The following is a 22,704-nucleotide window of genomic DNA, read 5'->3' on the forward strand; positions in this document are numbered from 1 at the left end:
CGATTGACCTGCAAGGTAGGAGAACACAAGCTGGAAGGTCACAGTACCAGAGCTTTGTGAAGCTTTCTCCACGGCGGTGAGACCGTTGAATGCCGCGTGGCAAAAAAGAAATACTATTTTATTGACAGACCGCGGCTCTTTTTGAGGCATGTTCTCCAGCGCTTGACCTTGCCAAACTAAAATCGCTGGAAAACACAACTACCTACGTGTGGCATCCCTACTGGAATATACGGCGGCTCCTTTTTATAGCTCCGGCATCAGGCCTCATATCAACGAATATTTTCGGGTCATCAACTCGACCCGTTCTGCGTTTCAAGGCTGATACGATTACGGCAGTTCGGCGTGAACGAGATCTCGGATCTGATCACAGCCTTTGCATTTTAGGTGGGCCCACTCGCTGCTCGTTGGCCTAACCGCCCTTTACTTCCGGGTGGCGATGTCTCAGCAAGATCAACATGGTGATATTGCCTAAGACTGTGGGGCGCATTTGTGCCTGCAGTAGCAGGGCAGTATTGCAGATCTATCAAGTTGTTTTCCTGTACGGACTCCTTGCTACTGTTTGGTCCCAATCTGTGCAATTCGGTAAGAGCATGGAAGATGCATGTATCCTTGACACGATTAAATAAGCCTACATTTACATAGAATGAATGTACATGACTACACGTAACAACATTCTCAAAGCCAGGTTGACAATTTATAAAGTTCACTGATGATAAGATCCTAACATTAAGGCCAATAAGCTGAAGGAAATTTACAAGCATGCATATGGACGAGAAACCATGTAAATGCTCAGCATGGCCGGAGCAAAGCTGTCGTGCAATTTAGCGTCAACAAGCGTCAACACACAGAAGTAGTGTCACGTCAGCAAACCGTCAGGAACTTGGAAATACCCTCTAAAGAGTGGCTTTATTGTATTTTAGAAACTCTAACATCCGCCACTGAATGAGAGGAATGGCGGAGCTGCTTCCAGATTCTCACTGGAAAACGAATTTTTTTATGTATAGGTGCCGCCATCTTTCTCTTGACGCTAAATAGCATGACCCGAAGCAAAGATAGGCTGACAATGGTATAGTGATGTAAGTGGTGTGTTTGTGCCCAGTGATCACGGTGTTGACTAGTGGCCCGTGGGTTAGACATAGGGATTGTGTTTGAGTTAATGGGGGGTCGAGAGTAAAAGGACAAATGGAACAGACTGGTTGTTTTGGTTCCATGGCCCCTCTCCCCCACTGCTGCTTTTATGATATCACTGTTTGTGACGATGCACGAAGTTCTGATACATGTAATAATGACGCAATATTGTGCGCACTTGATAGGGAATGGGGTTGATGTGACATTACTGCTGACGATGGTGACTGTTAATGTCGTCATGGTGATGATGACTATTGCAAGTGGTAGTGGTGACAGTAGTCTTGTGATAATATAGTTGTAGACCCTTAATGTGGAAATAAAGGGCAAATGCCTTTTTCTTGCTCTTTAAGCCGACAAAATATTGTCGAGAATTGTAGTGGAGTTTGAGGCCGCATCAATGTTAATCCCGTTCAGCCCAACTGTTCGCACCATGTGCCAGTGGCATAACCGGGATACATTTGCAGCAAGCACTTGGGGGCCCTCATTTTCGAGGGGCCGGGGCACGTTAGGATATAATCTATACCTCCTTTTCATGGAGTGAAAGGTAAAGTACTGACCAAGGCAGATTATTTTGAGATTTTTTTTCATTTTTAACTTCTGAGCGAGAGGGGCCTCCAAATCAATTAACAGCAACTGGTAAATCCTACACTTGCCATTTTGATGTGCTTAGTACTATGCCCTAACGTTGGCCTTAACGAAGAGAAATGCCGATGATTTCCATGCTTTTTTTTCTCTTCTGGCCAGACCTAACTGACATACGACTGGTTGGAGGGCCCGCCAACGCCCCTAACTCCGGTCGAGTGGAGGTTCTGCATGCCTCCTCCGGGAACTGGCTGAACGTGTGCGATGTGAACTACTGGGGCGACAACGACGGGACCGTGGCGTGCCGCCAGCTGGGTTTCCCGGGCTACTCACGGACGAGACGGGAGTCCTACTTCGGTGAAGGCTTGAACAACGGCTCTGTGGGAGGAATAGGGTGCAACGGGGGTAAAATTTGCCGGAAAATATTGGACGGTGTTGATGCTTTGGCAACAGTGACAACAATGTCTGTCGAATGATGGACTTTTAGTTACGAGACAATAGTACTGACTGTGACTCGTGTCGGTGATCTGTTGCCATTCATGTGTGGTTAAGGGACTCGTTTACTATGACATATGACCATGTGTAGTGGTCATACGAGTACTTTAGTTGGCATCAATGCCGGTGATGCTGATGCGGATGACAGGATTGACCCTGCTGAAGACTAAGATGACAAAACAGCATATAACGATGGCGGTGACAACAGAAAAGGATAAAAAGGACACTTGCTATCGTGATGCATGATCCCGAATGAAATGATTAGTTGGCTTGGGTAAAGCAAAAAAGTGGATGCTACATTTTTGCTAACACAATTATTTAGAATATAGGTGAACATAGGAGTGATCCTGTGTGGGAATGCAACTAAGGTGTCTTTTCCTAATTCCAAAGTAAAACTTTAACATTGATGCATTTGCAACCTTTCCACAGATGAAGAAACCCTCGGGGAGTGCGCCCATCAACCGGTGCAGGAATACACCGGCTGCAGCGGCCGAGTTGCTGGCCTGATATGTACCGGTAAGACGACGCAAGCTGAAGTCATCAACTGGCTTCCAATAATTATGTCTTGTTTCCTGTCGATGTCACTCGGTTTGAAGTGTAATCGGCAACTGAATGGGCGCAGTTTATCACTAGCAATCCGTTTCCGGTCGTTTGACTTTATATTTGAAGCGACCTGATGGTTTATAGTGTTCATGCAGAATTCCTCAGCAGTTGCCATTTTGGGGACATCTGTTCTCGATTACTGCCTTCAATCTTGTCATGCATGTCACACGTAATTGCTAGTATGACATTATTGTGTAGGTCAACTTGTAATCTGAAGAGTACATGTAATAAAAATCGACCATGGAGCAACAGCGACCTCATGCATCAATCCCTAAATATCTGGCCGTGAAAGTCAGTCAATGTTTTCAAAATGGCACTCAAAACACTCCTCTGTAATCTTGCTTTTGATACTGCGTTGTGAAATTCATTTATTTTCGTCCGTTCACTTTTTTTCTTTTGGAGCACCATGAGTGTCTTAACCTTGAGATGGATGTGTGCACTGTTTAAATAACCATTATTATTACTATCAGAAATTGGCGGCCAATGCGAAAAAAATGAGTCGCAAAAAGTCAAACAGGATATCTCATTCCATTCAGTCATACAAAATGTAGGCTGGTGTAGGTATAAATGTAGGTGTAAAAGATAGATTAAAATTTTGAACTGATTTTCTTTTGTTAACAGTCGCTGACCAATGGGAGACTTTTTGGCGGCAACAGACGTACTGGTACTTTTCAAGGTATTTAGTGTGTTCAGAACCATACACACATGCTCAGAACAACGCACGCAAAACTGGTTAAAAGAACCGGTGTGTTGTCGCCACCAAGTATCTTAAAGTCTCCTATTGCAGTGTTACCCAGCCAACCATTATTATTTTATACTACAATCTTGTTGGACTTTCACTCTTACAGTACCGGGCTTTCTCGGATGCTACACTGATGACAGGAACAACCGTGTGTTTACTGACCTGCGCTTCACCGCCGACAACCTGACCATCGGCCTGTGCCTGGAGCGCTGCCGGGGGCAAGGAGCGCGCTACGCCGGCCTGGAGAACCGGCGCGACTGCTACTGTGGGGCGGAGGGGACGCAGATCGACATCCATGGCCGGCTGCGCGACCGGGACTGCCGGAGCGCGTGCACAGGGAATCCTGACGAAGTATGTGGCGGGGGTGGCAAGCTTTCCATCTACGACCGTGAGTAAACTGACGCAGCTGTCGATTTTATCACTGGGTCCGAGATGTTGCAAAGCACATAAAGCTCTCTACAGGAAATTACGATGAAAGGTGCATGGGCTAGTTTATGGTGTTGGTAATTCTAACCGTCAACAAAACTATTCAAAGAGAGATGTAACATAGCACTGCCCACAGTTGCAGGGAATCCAAATACATGTAGTACAGTGCAAGCAATTAGGAAGAGATAGAGTTGTTTCACTCTATGTAAAATATTAGCATGGGAGTTTTGCAGAATTTTTCAAATGATGTAAAGTTTGGTATCAGAAGGTCAAGTTTTTCTTCAAAGTTCGCTTTCGATTTTCAGGCTTTTCGTTTCTCCTCCGTAGTTGTTTTTTGACCTGAACTCCAAACCTGCTTTAAATAGTTGTATGCAAAAAGTCTATTGGAAATAACTCTTGCAGAATTACGGCAATCTGTAATCTGATTGATGAGATCTGAAACTGCTCTTCGTTGGTATTAGAGTTGAAATACGAGTCTCCAATTTTTCAAACTCTTTACTGAATTTCAGTGACGCTGGGATACTGCACGGACCCGGGGACCCCGGCTAACGGCGAGCGCACATCGGCCGGTGGCGAGGCGTTCCGCTACGGCGCCAACGTCACCTTCTTCTGCCCTGACGGTTTCGAGCTAGTGGGATCAAATTTGGCGAGGTGCGTGCTGGGCGATTCACCCCAAGAAGTGAGGTGGGACGAGCCGGTGCCGCAGTGCAGATGTAAGCAACCCCTTTGTGGATAATATTGAAATGCAGACCTCACTCACTGGAACCAGAGGCAGAGAAACAGTATGGGTGGGTTCATCGTGCCCCTTCATGGGTACCTCTTCGCCCATTGTTCCATGGGTATCTGATGGGTGGTTTCAATGTAGCCGTTTCTATCCGTACTTTCTCGTTAGAAAGAAAAGCGGCAATATCGGCACAGGAATGCCTTGAAAATACAGGTCAATTATCAGAAAGGAATAAGTTAGAATATATTAAGTTGAACAGAGAAAAGCACACCTTGGTATTGACTAAGTTCAGTCTTCTTATCCCCCTAACAAAGATTATTTTCATGTCTTATTGCAAAGGTATCTCTGCCGTCCTTGGACTTTGAATAAAACGATTCACGTGCTCTTTCCTTCAGGAGATTTCGACATCCATTTCCCGAGTTCCATGTACATACTGTTGGCCGACTCTATGTGCATGTGTACTGATTTAAACGTCAACAACTTGTGCCCTCTCGCGCGCCAAATTGCAAAGCTAATTTGCATTCATTTCAGCGCTTGCATCGCTTTAAGATATTACTTTGCTCCGGGCAAATTTCAAAAAAGAAGAAATGAACGGTGGCGCCTACTAGTACCTGTTCTAGCTCTTAGCGGATTTAACTTTAAGTGGTGCTTCAAGGTATTGTCTTAGACTGGGTCCTTTCGTACCTACCGTTGAGGTCAAAAACACTTGCGGTAATTGTCTTTTCATAATTGTCGCAGATAAAATGAGGCCATAAGCTGCAACATTACTTCTTAACTCGCGTTGGATTTTAACAAGCGTGATTTTGTCGCAGATTGGCCGATATCAACGACACCAAACTCTGGGTCAGGTGACGATGAAGAATCGGGCACTAGCAGTGCAGGTAAGATTATTAAAAACAAATGATTTGTAGTATTTAAAACAGACAAGGAAAGTGTACCTGGACATTCAAGGAACATCGTAATATCTCCTGCCGTGTGGTTATTTTGAACGAGTGAACAAGATTTATTCAGACTGTTTAAGGAGTCACGAGAGCGCTGTTGTAAAGAAGTCCAGTCATGGACTCCAGAAAACGAGGCCGCTAAATTTCAGAAACTGTAGTATTCAAAAAGAGACCTTAACCCTTTTGATGCATTCATTAACAAATCGGCAAGACGTGGTAAACAATTTGTCCCCAAAAAGATAAAATTCGAAACTGCATTCCCCACTACCCTCGTACTTCTGAAGAATTCTTCCATTCAGTTACTTTACCGTTGGACCATTGGACCATGGGAGAGCACCTTATTTCTATAAAAAACAATACTTATAAAAAATGAATGAGTCCAAAAGACGAACTGAAATTCGTTTGAAACATTTCTCGTTTCAGGAAAAGTAGCTGGGATAGTCTTGGCCTTAGTCGTATTGCTACTACTCGTTGGTATTTTTATCGTATTTATCATACGAAAAAGGTAGGTCTATGTGAATTCGCTCCTGTATCAAATAGCAATTAGCCTTTGTCACAGTATTGTTTAGTTTCAATATCCATTGATGCAACAATCTCCTGTTAGCATTCTTTAACTAGCGTGGGCTTGTTACACTTGGTCTGAGTGTTCACATTCTGAGCAGGATTTTGCTGCCGTTTCTTCTTCACAAGAACGCATATCGTAGGCTATAAATTTATATTTCATTTTCGATCAGGAGGCGAAGACTTGACAAACAGGGAAACACAACTGCTGGGGATCATCAAGGCAATACCTACTCCGAGCCACATGGTGTGCCGAGGTACCAGACCTCCCCCAACGCTAACACAGAGTACCAGGACCTTGCCCCGCCATTAAAGGACGAGGAAGGACCGTACACATTGCTGCGGAAGCCCGGCTCGCATCAGTCCTCGGAGAGAGACATCCCGGAGTATCTTGAGCTTTACCCCGATTGCCAGGACGGCAGCTCCCCTGTCAACGCTAAGTGGACCGACAACCGAATCGTCATCGCCAAGCCACCGGTGGCAGCCAGGCAGAAGGCCTCGCGGGTCGACAAGGCACGCCTGCCGAGTCCGGAGGTTAACGAGAACGAGTATTCGTATGTGGACGCGTCCAGGTTCAGCGGCGACTCCCAGGTGCTTCAGGGAGCACAGCCCCGGGAATCGAAGCCAATGGAGGCAGAGGAGGTTGCTGGGGAGGATTCTGTGTACTACAGCCTCCCACCCGATGCACGGTAGCGAACAGAAAAGGAAGCCATCTGACAGGAAAATCGAAACTGAGTTCTCAGTCACTGACAGTGGCAGACATACGCATGTTGTGGAGATCTACTTCTCGGGCTTAGTGCCCGTTCAAAACATACCCTCAAATAGTCGTGAACTGCAAAGACGAGATGGAAGCTGCAATGTCACACCTTTAAAAGGAGGGAATAGGCCTATATGCTGATGACATCAAACGTTGTTTACATACGCACTTTTCTATGGAGCCAGTTAGTGTCCACTGTCCACTGAGCGCTGTAGGAAAGCACACACGTGATTAAGTGTGGCCTCATCAGGACCAAGGTCTGTTCCAGATAAGAATAACTTGGTTATAACTTGAATTCTACTCTCTTCAACTCCCGCCACCAAACTGCGCTGATTTTTACTTCAATTTTGAGCACACTGATCACAGGAGATGTTCATGATGTTTAATAAAGGAAGTTTCCAATGTGTGTCCGCGTGGATTACGTAAAAAGGTCAACAACTCTGGGACGAGTCGGGAAAAATTACACTGTTCATCTTCCTGTGGAACTGATCGAGGAGATTTTTAGTGTCATGGGACATACTGTTTTTATAACTTAGAAAAGAGCTTTATGTGAGCCATGAATTTCTCTTTAATAAAGGCGGATATCATTTCACTTAAGTTAAACTTCACGACACGACCCGACCGTCGTGTACAGTACTTCCAACTATTTTCCTACTTTAACCTGTGCTCAGAATTTCACTGTTGTCTGTTTTTATTGATTTCACTGAGAGTGTTGGGACCTTTGGCCGTGTTGTACCTTACTTAATGATTCATTTTAGTAGTGACGTGTAGTAAATTCATTATTTTTTTATATTTTGCACACACAAATTAAACCAGGAGGCCTACATTATTTCGCTAATTCGTGTCAGGGCCTCAAGATATTTCAGCTTTTGTTTTTGTTTTTTTAAACAAGATTGCTTTGAGGGAAAATGAGGAGGACCCTTTGAACTCATCTGTTACATGCTTGACTCGGTCCGCAGAAGATTGATAACTACATATAGCAGGTGCATGCGAGGCTGGGAGTTCGAAGAGACCTGGACTTCTCGAAGGTCTAAGTTTTATGAGACACAGGCATCCAAGAAACTGTGTGCTCTTCAATCAGATGAAAACGGTCCGTGGCAAGACACCTTAAGTGTTGCAGTATGAAATTCTGCACTGAATCAAACACAGGTTATGTGCCACACTGCGCAGTCCACATGTTGCAACTTACGGCCTTTTTGAAGCATGACGACACAAGAGAAGGGCGCTATTTGAGGAGGGTAAATTTGGAGTAATAACACAAGATATTTTACCCAAACCAACTATCGCCCTCCTATTGTAACCACATACCCCCAAAATGACAGCGTACATTTTTAGGCTGAGTGTCAGTATCCAGAAAAAAAGGCCGTATTTCATGGGAGATGAGCGTGCTTATGACGCATGGTAAATAAATAATGCATTGGTTACGGTTCATTTCCACCACTGTGGGTCTGTTTTTGTACATGTAAAAATACTATGCTTTCGTGTGTGTTTATAGATAACCCTTACTCACAAGGCCATGTTGTTCTGAAGTGGGAAGCATACTGCTTCGTCATTTTCTGGTTGAGGTCGTGCAAAAGGACTGGGGACTTTTGTATGATTTGGTTTCGTTTTTGGTTGCTTGTTGGAGGTGTTTCTTTGCATGTTTATTTACATTTATTATAGTGGTAGCGTTATGGCAAATATTTTCGCGCTACTGTTTTGTGACAAAGCAGACAAAACAGAGAAAGTGAAAGGAAAAATATGCTTTCCATGTAACAGTCGAAATCGTGCATGGAAAGACTGTCACTGTATGTAGCCTCATGACTGTTCATGACCCATGTCATCGGTTAAGCCCCGAAAATTGATAGGAAAATGATAAATGTGGAAATGAACTTTAATTTGATACGTGTCTCGAACACCTGAGAAACTTGTATTTTCCCCGATTGTTTGAAGTTTGGGTATTTATTCCTGTTGTTAACCTATAGACTTTTCAGTCCACTCACGTCATTCCTTCCAGTGAAGGAAATGGGTAAATGACGTGGAAACGAAGATACTGACAACATAATTACAGAAAGTTGCGCATAAGGGCATGCAAATACTAATAAACTATAGAGAGGAAAAAATGACAAAGTAAATGATTGTTCATTCATTTTTTTTCACAATGAGAGAAAGTCAGGGTAGTATATGAATTATTTAGAACTGAGTTACAGTGAAGCATCCAAGGGTGGATGAAACTTGACCCTGCCCTTCTTTTCCTGCCACTCTTTACACATCAGCCTAATAGATTTGGAGCAGTTCGCATGGTTGGGGTGGGGGTGGGGGTGGTAGCACTAGCAATTGTAGGCCACTTTTCTTTTCAAGATGTACTTTGCGTTGGGGAAATGTTAATTTAAATTACGGGTTTTGCCCTTACCCAGTGTATATATTTGCAAGCTCTCGGACAAGCACAGTAGTACAGTGTTTATAAATTTATAAGTTGGGTAAGGGAAAAACCCGTAATTTAAAAGCAGGGGTCTTGATTATTGATTCTTGGATGGACTCTGCAAGTTCAGCCTCGCTTTCGTATTATTTTTTACCATTTTGGTCATTGCGCAGAGAGCGAATGCCACTGGATAGCATGAATATCAGGTTTTAAAAATGCAAACAGGAAACTTGCGCTTAATCTTACCGGTCTGTTGCGGTTGTATGACACAGCAGTGTCGTTTTCCGAGTTACCCTTTCATTATGGATACTAATGCTGTGCGAGTGGTTTGTCTTTGAACGGTGCCAATCCTGTAACAGGTCTTTGTTGTTTTTTGACGGCGCCGCTCGAAAGTATAAGAAGCAAAACCACGAATGCAAGTCATTGGACTCACTACATTGCTGAGATTATTATTGATGTGAAACCACGGACGGAAAAATTGTCGAGATCGATTTTTTGCAATTACTTAAAACCAGGAACACTCAGCTTTGGGAGTATTTGTTCACTAGAAGCGATCGTAGGCAGTGGGTGACAGGCCAAGGTAAGCAACGTTGGGATAGTTTTACCCAGCAAGTCATTGTCTTAATTATAATGCCAATTCTGTTGGTGTAAGTATAAGGTTGAAGTATTATGGCTTCTTAGTATGAGATGCAGTAGGCGGAGAAATTTTCTGGAAGGGATACTAAGGAAGAAGTTTAGTTTTAAAATGGTTATTTTTTTATCATAGAAGGGGCACGCTGACTCCACAGTCAGGACATGAGTTCGGTTTATGCCTTGATCCCTGTAAGTTATGCTACTTACTATAAGACTAGAGCCAACCCCCCCCCCCAAAAAAAAACAAACCCAGAAACTTACTGCCCCGTCATATACGTAAAGGTCGTCTCTGTGAAGTGTTAATTGGAACAATGACATAGGACAGATTTCTCTATATAAAAATAACACATTTCTGCACCATAAACTTTTTTCTTCTGTCAAAATGACTGTTCAAAAACCTGTTGCGATCATTAAATTGCATTTCTGTTGTTTGGACATCTGTGAATTTGTTCCAATAGCTTTGACACGGAACTTGCAACACGCCAGTGCAACTGACGATCATGCGGATCTCGTCATTGACCCACATTACCACATTTCTACCTTCTGGCTTCGGTTTCCTCTGTGTATAAATAGTTCTACCAACGGAAGACCTTGGAAATTTTGCAGTGCTAAGTTCTCCTGCTGCAGACAAGCATTCAGTTCGCTTTGAACAGTTCCTGATCTCGGTTCAGTGTATGGAAATGAGAATCATGCAGCAAAAATGTTCAACAGAATTTTGATACTGCTTTTCTGGGATAAACAATACTGATGAATGCACCGTCTATGGGTGACTTGGTAACCCGATCTGCGTCTCACAGTTTTTCTTCAGGTCGTGAAGAACGTGGAAACTCGCGTTCGCACAAAAGGTTGGAATTTCATAATACATGTACCGTGAACCGCGGTGTTGTCAACAAAATGCCGAAAGCCTCTAAATTTTATTAAAACAAGAAACTTCAACTTTTCTTTTAATATCCGCTATGATTTTTGCACGCGTGTGGCAAGTTGCCTCGAACGAAAATCGTTGATCATGCATGCATCCGCCAAACTGAAATTATCAAATTGGCTTATCCCATGCGCGATGACTCAGTTTCGCTGCTTTTCCGGGCCAGTCACATGTCGGCAAGATAGCTTGGCTAAGTTCTTCGGATCGTTAGTAACTATAAAGAATGATTCTCCCAGGTCATTGCAACATGTAATATGCAGAGGACGTTAACGGCCATGAATAATTCTATCTTTCTCTCAGACCAGTCACACATAAATTAAATGCTATACAATACGTAGCCTTTGCTATAAAAGGTATAGAGCTTAATTAACTTCTATCTCATTCGTGTTTACACGGGAACACCATAAAGCGATAAGCCACTGCAGAACCGTTGAGCAACTGTATACTTTTGAGACTGCATATACCTTCTCACTACACTGTACTGGTATTGATTTGTTCACAAATTTAAACGCTAAACGCATTTAGAGTTTCATGGATGGAGTTTAGTAATGGAACTTACCTATATACCAAAACATAAGCATTGTCGTGTTCAATTGCTTAACAAGTTCTCTTTTATAGTGTATCGAACGTAACGATACTAGACAGCCTTCCTCCTTTGGGATTTCACATGCACATTAAAAAACCCGCAATGAAATCTTCACTTGAGTGCAGTTTCACTTCCACAGCCTGATGAACATGGTGGTATTTGTAGCTTCGGCGACTTTGGACTCAAATATCGATGTTTTTTTTATACCTCTTCAGGTGCATGAGGCATGAGGAGCTCCACCTTCCATCTCGTGTGGGTAATGTTCGTCATCGTGTGTACAGCGCCGCGTCGGTCCATGCTGATGCCAGGAGGACCTGGACCGGCCATGCAATATCGTAATTACATTGTACAATTCCAGGGAAATGAAACTGAGGCCAAGGAGTAGCCCTTTTCTATTTATAGTTGAAACGGAAACAACTTCTTCGTCCCCCGGATGCGTCAGTCTTTGTGCTATAAGTGCCCCTGTCTTCCAACAATCCGTTCCGGTGTTCTGCGTCCGGTTCTGGGTCTCTGACATCTCCAGAGCATCTCAATAGCCGAAGGGTTGTGCTCGTCTTTTGAAAACTCATCTATTAAACACCCAATTTGAAGGGGGGGTGCCACTTGAAATTTGCCCACGGACAGTCACGCAAAATGAGTGTAGTGTAGTTTGATTCCCTGGCACGACACCTACCTCCGTTTTCTCCCCCTTCCTTTCATCTTCATTTTCCCTTCTCTGTTTTTTTTTCATTTTGCCGACAGAGCATGATTTTTCCAACAAAACTAACCAAGGGGGGGGGGCACCCCGACACCTCCCCCAAGCGACGCCCTTGAAAACATCTGTCCAGATTTTTCCTCCAAATAAACGCCCGCGTATAGTTAGGGAAGTCTAAAGAATGCAAGAAAATAATTTTTTACTCTACAATCTATTCAAATTCATTGGTGGCTATTGAAAAATGACAGAATGATCTCGTAGCAGATTCACCGCGTGTTTTATAAAAGTTGTCCCTGTCCCATAACAAAACAAAATAAGCAAACCACAAGGCCCAAACCAACAACAAAGGATGAGGGAAGAGCTCATAGGCAGACCTTGGATGGTAGTCTTGCAAAATTTGGTACAAACAAACATGAGCCTCGCTTGTAAAGACTCGAGGTTTGGTAGAATATGCAGTCTTCGTCATCGAGTTAGGCCTGGCAGTAATACAAGGCAGAAAAATCTGATTACTCAACGTGATTTTTTGTTCTCGTAGAAATCACCAGTGCTCGGCTTGTTGGGCCACAGCTCAGTCGAGACCATGCCCACTCCGGTCGAGTGCAAGTCCAAATAGACGGCACAACCTGGCTTGATGTCTGCGAGAACATGTGGGATGATGGGGATGGTGAAGTGGCCTGCCGACAGGTTGGATATGCTGGGTTGTTGGACAGCATGAGAGGCATTAGAATTGATGAGGCTAACCAAACTTCAGAATCAGTCCGCGATTTTAGATGTGCTGGAGGTTAGTAGTTGGTTCACTTGGTTACAAAGTGACTTCAAGTTAAAAAACTCCCTTCAATATAAAAACACAGACATTTTTTCCCACATTCTGGAAAATGATCAAAGCTTTTGCAAGTGAGTCCCTTTAAAAAGTGTTTTTGTAGAAATTTGGGAGAAATCTCTTCATTAATTACGTCTATACAGAATATTGCTATACGCTTGCTTTAGATACCAAACTTTGAACTTCACAAAAGAGCGCAACAGAAATAAAACTACTCCATACAAATTCAAATTTGTATGAAAAACGTAAGTAATGTGTTTTATTGTTAAGTTTTCTTCAAGTGTGAACTAATTTACGACCCGTTGAAACGATATGACATGCTTTACAGACCCTTCATTATAATTCTAATCGAACACTTAATTAGCTGTTTCGGCAACTTTGCCGAAACAGTATTGTTTTTCTGATTATAATTTTTTTCCTTCTTTTTCAACTCAATTCCTTCCACCAGTCGACTGTGGCAGTTTACTGAATTTGATCGACTACAGACTTGGCAGACCTTTGAACCATCATCCAATGATGGTCTTAGAATATATTCACGGTGATAACTTAAGTAGTTTATTTGTTATTGATTTTTTAATTTTGTTTCGTTTCGTTTTTCTACTTGACACAAGTGAACAGGTAGTCTTTAACTTCGGTGCAAGATTACTATAAGAACAAAGGAGAAATCGGGTACTTTACGCTGAGTTATTTTATTTGAAATGTGTCGAAGAGTCGGAATATGAAGTAATATTTCATGAAAAGTGTTCAGTTTAAACGCAAATCATGTGACAGGAACTTAAAGGAGCAGTGTTTCTGCAAACGAGTTTATAGCCCATTGACTTTGTACACGTTTCGAGGGACAATTTTGATAACCTTGCAATGTTTGATCGATGGCAAAATAATAGCTAACAAAGTCCCGGATACAAGATTTATAGCCAATATATGACATCACGATGACGTCACTGCCTTATTTTATATTCATTTTTGAATACTTCATATTTTTCCATAAGTTTTGTACACGTTTTCCTACTTAACACAAGTGAACAAGTAGTCTTTAACTTCGGCGAAAGATTACTATAAGGACGAAGGAGAAATCGGGTACTTTACGCTCTGTTATTTTATTTGAAATATGCCTAAGAGTCGGAATATGAAGTAATATTTCATTAAAAGTCTTCAGTTTAAGTGCAAATCACGTGACATGAACTTAAGGGAGCAGTGTTTCCGCATATGAGTTTTTTGCGCTGGACTTTGTACACGTAATCAAGGTACAATTTTAAAACCTTTCCGATGTTTGATGGTTGTCAAAGTGACAGCCAATAAAGACCGTGATACAAAAATTATTGTAAGTAAAGGACGTCATGATGACGTCATCATGTGATATACTATTGATTTTCTAATATTTATTTCAGCCCTTTGACTTTGTACACGTTTTTGAGGCACTATTTTCGTACCTTAGTAATCGTTGATCATCGTCAAACTTACAGCAAGCACTAACTATACAACAAAGATAATTCTAAAATATTTATGTAATGATGACGTCATCACGTGATTTATTATTAAATTTTTTTTATACTTAAATATTCTTTTAAATGTATAAAACCCATATAAAATCAACTGTGGCCTCCCGCAACATTCCGTTTGCAGTAAGTGCCAGGAAAAAAATGTGGTCTTGATTTCGTCTCGCGTAGGTCAAATAACATGACCCTTCCTTCTGGTTTAAACCGGAAATAGTCTCATTGTTTAAAAGTGGCAAAAGCCGTAAAGTTTTTTTTAATAGAATGCGTCTGTCGGTGCTAGTGCTGGGTTGAAAACTTGCTTATATCTTGGAGAGGAAGTGCTTTAGGCAAATATTGAGCTCATTTAGTGATGACGTCATAAATAACTGGTTATTTCATAACGGACGTTATCAACATGTTAAATGTTATTATTTTTGCGTGGATTCTACTTTTCCGTTGATTGAAAAGGCGCGTGGCACCCGATGATCTGCGTGGGGACGTATTAAGTCCTGAACCCCAAACAGGACGGGTGATGAAGTCAAAGACAACATCAGACCCTTAACTTGCAGATTCAGCGTGGCGTCATTTGCCAGAGAATGGAAGAGTAGTTTCGAAATTTATATCATACAGTACAACTTCTAGTCACAGTTATCAAAAGTGAAATTCATTTTTGCGCCAAAATGTTCAGGATAGTGCAACAGATGTCATCTTTAGTGGTCCTGCAATCTTTGTTCTTATATTTTGTACACAGAAAATGTGAAATGTGCAATCAGTTACTCTTATGATAGATATTATCAATGATTTTTTGGTTTCTAGTGTGCAAGGCATATTTATGATTATGCAAATAAGGCGGGGTTCGCATGCATACCCATATCAACGGAGAATATACTCTTTAAGGCCCTATATCCTCTGGCGTACATGTCCGATTGGGTTCAAATTTTGCAGATACCTTGAATAGAGAGTGCTTTAGAGGAAAATTGACCTTATGTGATGATGACGTCATGAGGAGACAAGTCACGTGACATTAAAGTCGAACTCTTGAAGGCCCTATATCTCCTGATGTACTGGACCAATCGGGTTCAAATCTTGCAGATATCTTGAGAAGGGGGTACTTTAGAGGAATATTGACCTCATGTGATGTTGACGTCATCGGGAGACAAGTCACGTGACATTAAAGGGGAACTCCTTAAACCACTATACCTCGAAAAGTACATGTCCGATGCGGTTGAAACCTTGTGTGTGGCTGGAAAGGGAAGGGTTTTATACCCAAATTGATCTGATTTGATTCTGACCTCATCTGGTGACATATCACGTGACATTAAAGAAATAAAATTCCTGTAACTGATATCACATCCTCTTGTGATGACGTCAATAGTCGAAGAAGCCGTATATGTTATCTTTAAGTAAGTATTATAATTTTTAAGCTATTGTGAGAAGCTCCACAAGTACAAAGCAAACCCTCAACTGTAAGAATAATATCACGTGACAAGTCATATAAGACTATCTTCTGAAGTGGACATCCAATTGCATTGGTTGAATTGATTACAAATTAAACTTTTTCAGGGTATGTGTCACGTCCAGAAAACTAAATTGTTCACTTTTACTCTCATAGTTTCAGGTTTTTTCATCACATTTGCCAATACTTGTTTTGTCTCGAAACAGCTCTGTGTTTGTAGTAGGTTACAAACACTTCTATCTAGTTTTCACTGTTTTTAATCCTTGCTATTCATGGTTTTACAGAGGAATCTTCACTTGCACAGTGTGACCACAACAAACGGGGGAGATGCATGAACGGAGCAGGGATTACATGCTACGGTAAGAGCTAACTCGCTGCCCCCGGTAATTTAAGTTGCTGTCTCTGTTGCTTTTGTTTAACCGTATTCGCAATATAAGGAAAATTCTAGTCTGCAAAATGGTCGGATCGAGTGTCAAATGCGGAAGTACTGCAACGCACTCAAAGTGCAAGTTTGCACATCATCCTCACAGAAAGCCGTCTCAGGTGGTTTGGTCATGTCTTTAAGATGGCATCGGATCGACTTCCTCAGTGAATCTTCTAGAGTGAAGTTAGTATTAGAGTTCGATCTCGAGGAAGATTATATTTGGTTTCCAAGACAAGGTGTGGGACGACCTACGCCACTGTCTAATAGAGGAACGTGGAGTGGAGGAATATACCGCCAAGAGAAGAGCCTGGTAGAGCCTGGGGCAGTCCACGATAAGGCAACTGCGGGGAGTTGAAGTGGAAAGGAGACGCACGAACACGACGAAAACGGCCAGCCAAAGGCGCGATGGCATGATCCCCTTGGATCTTACTAGGCCAACATACGATAATATTTGGCGAATTGGGTCCAACTTCAATTGTGAACCTTTTACACCACAACGCTTGATTACTGGTTTGGAGAGGTTTTGACACAACTTATATACCAGATACCGAGCTTTTTCTCACCATATAAAATTTTAACAGGCAGCAATGTAATTAATTGTCTTCAAAATGCTTTTGTCCATTAACAAAATAACATGCAGACAACTTTAGATCAGACAATTTTAACATTTCCTCTGTAGTATGCAAAAGAGTCAGCTGCAGCATCTGATCTCTGGCTTTCGCATTTTTATTGGCAAATCATGTCACCTATACACAGAACATTCTTGTTGATAGTACCTTGAAAGTTTAAACTCAAAGTAAATTGGTTTCTTGCAGAAATCACCAGTGTTCGGCTTGTCGGGCCACAGCTTCGAGATCAGCCCCACTCCGGTCGGGTGCAGGTCCAAATAGACAGCACAACCTGGCTTGATGTGTGCGAAAACATGTGGGATGATGAGGACGGTGAAGTGGTCTGCCGACAGGTTGGATATGCTGGGTTGTTGAACAGCATGAGAGGCATTGGAATCGATGCGAATAATCGAACTTCAGAATCAGTCCGCGATTTCAGATGTGATGGAGGTTAGTAGTTAGTTCCCTGTGTTACAATGATTTGGAAACGAAATCCCTGTAATCATCAAACAAAAGAAAAGGTAGCGAAAGGACGCTAAAATCCCTACACTTGTTCTGATACGCAAATTCTTGAAGAGAGACAAAGTTATGACATTGTGAACCCATGTGAAAATTATTTTTGCAGAGATGAGAGGAAAAACAGCTCTTCTTTAGTTGGTGTGCATAACAGTGTTTACCCAGCTTAAAATGCCAATATATGGAGTCCTAAAGGACTATATATAAACACAATCAGTTTGACACAAATGTAACACTAATATGTTTACATTTGTGTAGAGAAGTAGTTGCTGTTGCAGGCAGATATGAACTGTATACAAGTTCACATTTGTATGCAACAGTAAGCGTAGTCTTTCCTTCCTTAGTTTCCCTCAAGCAGAGAGTGTGAACTAGCATTCTTAAGGAGGTAGGGAAAAGAAAATCTTCGTTCCCTAATCATAACCTTTGTTAAACAAGAGGTAACAAGACAATCTTCCAAAATTAACATGAAAAAATGGATCCGTGTTCCCATTTATGCATTAATGGTAGAAAAAATGGGCTTGCGCGAGTCCCTTTTTGCCGATTTCAAACACACTCTATATGTATTAATGATATGCCGGCGACCCCAACACGTCATGGGGAGATACGACTGCAAACAGAGTGCATCCTCACACGCGAGTCTCGTATGTAGTAGAGGCATGCTCAAAATGCAATGTTCTTGCTCAGTTCTTCTCCACTGTGTTAATTGGTCCATCAATCCATCTTAAGTGCATGATTTGTTGTGCTTTTATCAAAAATAAATCATACCCCGGTATTGCGTAGTTACCGGTAGAAATTTTGGACAGGAATCTCGTGCCCTGAGACTTAGTGTTCTCGATGTTGCCTTGCAATAACGCGTTGAATCGATCCTCCCCGGACAACGGAAACCTTTCCGGTTGTCGCAGATAAGTAATATAACAAGGATTTTTTTAAAGACTGCGTAGACAAATTTCCAGCGCCTGCAGAAGCACTTCGAGTTTAGAAACTGCTTGAGCTGCGTTGCAGCTGCCTATATACGGTGTTGTGCACACCGCCAGGTTTGGGACCACCACACCCCGGCAACGCCGACGGGTTTCGTGCAGTTGTCCTCATTCATCGCCGAGTAAATTATGGTTACTCTCATAACAATTGAATCCAGTTACTTCGACAAGAAGAATCCAATATGTGTTTAGCTCTTTCTGTTCGACTCAGCAAACAAGCGAACTCGTAGGTCGCTGTCTTTTTAGCTTCACACGTACACACATACAAAGTAGCCCGCGATTCAGCCCAAGATTCAGGTCTGGGTACCTGACGCTGACCGCGTTTTTCTCTGTGGCATAGGAATAGTCTGTTGCTACTGCACGTGAACACGAGTGCACTCTCACATGTTGCCACGTAAACCTCTTCATTTCGGAACAAATTTCACCATTATTTTGACCAGCCAAGAGGAAGATATATGCATCTAAAATATTAATGTATAATGTAATGATTTTCTGTACGTCATCAAAACTCCTCGTTTTAATGCATTTGGACCGCAACGGTGACAGTTTACATGTATCTTCATGCATGTTGTGCCTTTCTCCCAGTTCGTCATCAACCAAACATAAACACAAAATTTGACCTTGTTTGTTTCTGAAATCGGCCTAGTTGGTTGTGGAAAGAAATTGCCTCTTACTCCTCTCTTGTTGATTTTCGGTTGATAAAGTCATGAAATATTGGTTTTTGGGTGGCCAATCTACCTCCGAAACCCTATCGATGTCGAAATATTTGAGCCTTTTTCCTTTACACTTTAATAATAAACATGTTTATAACAAGCTTCATTTACCCTTCTTTATAAATTCAATGTCTCACTACGGGCGTTTCACAATAGCGCACCTACAAGAGTTTGCAACGAGTCGACCGATCACATTGCGCGAACCTGTCGACCCAATGCTCGCATCGACAGATTTTACGCACTGTGCGGATTAGTCAACACGTGGCAAACTCTTGGAGGCGCACTATTGTGAATCGCCCGTACTGATTTTCACTTGTTTATCATTGCTGTTCGTCGTTGTGCAGAGGAATCTTCACTTGCACAGTGTGACCACAACAAACGGCGGAGATGCATGAATGGAGCAGGCGTTATATGCTACGGTAAGAGCTGACTCGCTCCCTTGAGTTATTAAAGTTGCTGCCTCTATTACTGTGTTGTTTACCCTTAGAGATTTTGCGTCTGCTGTCAAAAAGAACCAACCAAGCACAAACAATCAAAGCCCCCTCCATTTTCATTATTATTGCATTATTTTTAATGTGATGTGACCGTCTTACATGTACTTGCCCTTCCTACTGTACAAACACTGAAGATATCGGGCAAGAAACGGAGGCAACCACGATAGAAAGGGTAGTAACTCCTGAGCAGACGACTCCAGGTCCGGCAAACACCTCACCGGTGACGAGCTCAATGTGGACCGTGACCGAGAGGCCCGAGAACCCTGGACTGACGCAATCAGCCACTGACGGACACGGCATGACAACGAAATTAGCCACGATAGATACTGGTGGATTAGACAGTCAACGTGAATCAAAGCCAGGTATCTTTACACTTCAACCATGCTATGACATCCCTCTAATTCATGTAAAAGTTATGTTCGCTCTTTTTGACAATCACAATGTTGCACTCGATAGTCCGAAGCAGGTAGGCAATTCTACCAAATCCAAGGACAAACAAAAGCTACGTTGACGAAATAATTAAACATGGATACATTGTCTGTTTGAGGCATTCAGAATGTATCTGTTTTTTTCTTGAAACAAATATTGAACATTGGTTTGCGTTGGGTTGCTCTATGATTGGGAAAAACTGTTCTTCTCTGACGGTAATGTGATGCTATGAGAGCTGGACATGGCTCAACTCTCTTTTCTTGTTTCTTTTAAAGGAAAATATATTGGACTAGCATTAGGATGTACGGTGTTCATCGTGTGCGCATGCTTCATGGTAGTGTGCCTTCTGAGAAGGTAAAAATACCAGATTGGAATTGATACCAAAATGATCAATCCTTTTTAAAAGGGAAATTCATATCAGATAAGGCAAATCTCTCAGCAAAAAGATTTGACTCTAGCCGAGTAGACATCAGAACCACAAATATTTTTCAACACCCATTTTTGTGCAGTTGAGTTATCTTCCAACCATTTATCCTTAGCCATATATAACCTGTCTAAAAGGTTATTCCAAATACCGATGCATGTGCTGAAATTTTTAGTGTCCGGTATGGATGATTGTGTCCATGATTTCTTGCGTGGTTACAGTTTAACAACGCTTGGAGGCAATGATATCAAGATATCCAGGCTGCCAAAAATGACGCCATACTGGGGTTTTCCATACATTTCCCGTATAGACAACAAAATGAAAAAAAAATAATTTAGGGTAACCAATAAAAGCCCTGTCCGATTGGGTCAAAACTTAACAGACTTGCTTGAAAAAATAAAGGGGAAAAACACACACACATGGACCCGCTAACAATAGGAATTAAAAGAAAAGGAAATAAAAATGCAACCGCTCAAACAGCTCGACTTCCTGAGTCCAGTTTGCAGATTCAGCACTTCGTAAATCCATTAGATAGAAAAAGATTTTATCTGGTCTCTATCGTTCTAGGTACAGACAAAGGAAACTTCCCGTGGCGACAACGGACTTGCAGCTGTCTGTGGGTTTCGAACAATGTAGATCCGACAACGAGAAGGTACTGGGCTTGGCGGTCCCTTGTCCATCACCAGTCGAACATTCACTAAAACAGCCAGCTTCAGCTCCGCCGGTGTCAAGGAATGAGTCTGCCAGCAAAATATCGGTTTACCTAGAACTCAACGGTGAGATGGCTTCAGGGAAAAGGTCATCGACAGAGGGAAAACAAAACACAGCAAGAGCGTCATGCTTCACGACGAAGCAATCCGAGTCGGATGCAATGGAAACGAACCAGGTGTTGAGCTGCGGCACAGACTATTTTACTGTCGAAGACAAGGGCGACTTGACAGGCAACGGCCAGTACACCACGGGGGTGGTCGGGGACAAAGCCACATCACAGGCAGTTGATGCGCCATCGCGGGATTCGGGTCTTCCGGGGGAAGATGACGTCGATGACCACGAGTACACGTACGCAGATCCCATTTCAGGTTCCACTGCACACGCAGAGGGGGAACCAGGAAGCCATAACGTTTTACATCCTCCCGTGTACACGTACGCAGACGTGCCTCGGCTGGGCGCCCCTGCAACCGGCATCGACCGGCCACCTAACGCCGATTATTTCATGATCGAGGAACAAGAAAACTCCATGGGCGCCCCGCTCTACAACGCCGGCGAGGCACGTCCCACTATTTCTACGAAGGAAACCAAGAATGCTGGCTGTCAACCGGCGGCAATGAACAGGGAAACCGAGTACGCCACCGCAGACGATTCAAATCTCTGCACTGGTTCCGCTGAAGAAACCGAAGGATGGGTAGAGAATATCGTGTATGTTCCCGGGCCCCCTGAATAGTTTCTTAAAGAACAATCTATCCTGGATTTGTAAGTGTGCATACTTACGTACCGTAACTGTCGACAAGTAGTCGTTGATAATAGTTGGTTGGCTGTATGTAGAAAACAATGTTCATTAGGCACATTAATTGTTCCTTATATGTTGTTCCAAATGTTCCAAAACCTATCTCTGCTTGCTCAGGCGAACATTGGACCGGCATTGGAGTCTGTCTCTCCCTAACAATGTGCAAGCGTTATACAATCCTCTCGAAGAAGCTTACATGTAGTCATACGTAGTTTTGACTGTGACACGTCGTTACTCATATTCAACATTGGTTGCACTTCTTTCCGTTCTCTCTGTCGCTGTCATTCTACACAACTATTTTCATAACATTGGTTTCCTCTGTAAACTGATTTGAAATCGAGGTTTCTCGAGAACCCTCGCGACTCGTCCTCCCAGAAGTTGGTTAGCCAACTGCACCCATCCAATGCCTCAGCAAAGTTCTTTAACCACAGTTTCCATATGTTCACTGGTGGAATACTAGTATATGTTTTACATCTAAACATGCTTTAATCTCTTAATCAATTCAGTGTATAGCATATATTACTGTACAATAAATATTGGACTTTTATATGTACGTTTTATAATTTTTTCTTGGTCGTACCAACTCGAGGCAAGTCTAAACGTCAATTGTGTACCATCTGGACGGTTTCATATCGAAAAAATATTATCACTTTTGACTGTAGACCATTC

At 42.4% G+C, this 22,704-nt stretch overlaps 2 protein-coding genes across 4 annotated transcripts; both read left to right on the top strand.

Annotated features, from left to right (window-relative positions):
• The first annotated feature begins 19 nt into the window (after window positions 1–19).
• Window positions 20–9,051, top strand: LOC110980576 (uncharacterized). Its single transcript, XM_022237402.2, has 8 exons — window positions 20–582; window positions 1,873–2,115; window positions 2,635–2,721; window positions 3,657–3,938; window positions 4,486–4,689; window positions 5,513–5,581; window positions 6,065–6,146; window positions 6,376–9,051. Exons 1-8 carry the CDS (start codon window positions 456–458, stop codon window positions 6,893–6,895), a joined length of 1,614 nt encoding a protein of 537 aa, XP_022093094.2. The 5' UTR covers window positions 20–455; the 3' UTR covers window positions 6,896–9,051.
• A 157-nt stretch (window positions 9,052–9,208) lies between these two features.
• LOC110980363 (uncharacterized) lies at window positions 9,209–22,576 on the top strand. Of its 3 annotated transcripts, none has more exons than XM_022236979.2 (9): window positions 9,209–9,940; window positions 11,717–11,836; window positions 12,731–12,976; window positions 16,231–16,305; window positions 17,186–17,428; window positions 19,529–19,603; window positions 19,813–20,040; window positions 20,383–20,461; window positions 21,099–22,576. In XM_022236979.2, the coding sequence occupies exons 2-9, from the start codon at window positions 11,728–11,730 to the stop codon at window positions 21,970–21,972; spliced, it is 1,929 nt and encodes a 642-aa protein (XP_022092671.2). In that variant the 5' UTR covers window positions 9,209–9,940; window positions 11,717–11,727; the 3' UTR covers window positions 21,973–22,576. The 3 variants fall into 3 exon arrangements, with proteins under 3 accessions (XP_022092671.2, XP_087004653.1, XP_087004652.1); XM_087148526.1 differs by lacking the exon at window positions 9,209–9,940 and adding an exon at window positions 10,534–10,838; XM_087148527.1 differs by lacking the exons at window positions 16,231–16,305; window positions 17,186–17,428.
• Window positions 22,577–22,704: the final 128 nt, after the last annotated feature.

This window comes from Acanthaster planci, linkage group LG18, assembly GCF_054643075.1.
Source record: "Acanthaster planci isolate LZ-2023a linkage group LG18, COTS_SCS, whole genome shotgun sequence".
Lineage (NCBI taxonomy): Eukaryota > Metazoa > Echinodermata > Asteroidea > Valvatida > Acanthasteridae > Acanthaster > Acanthaster planci.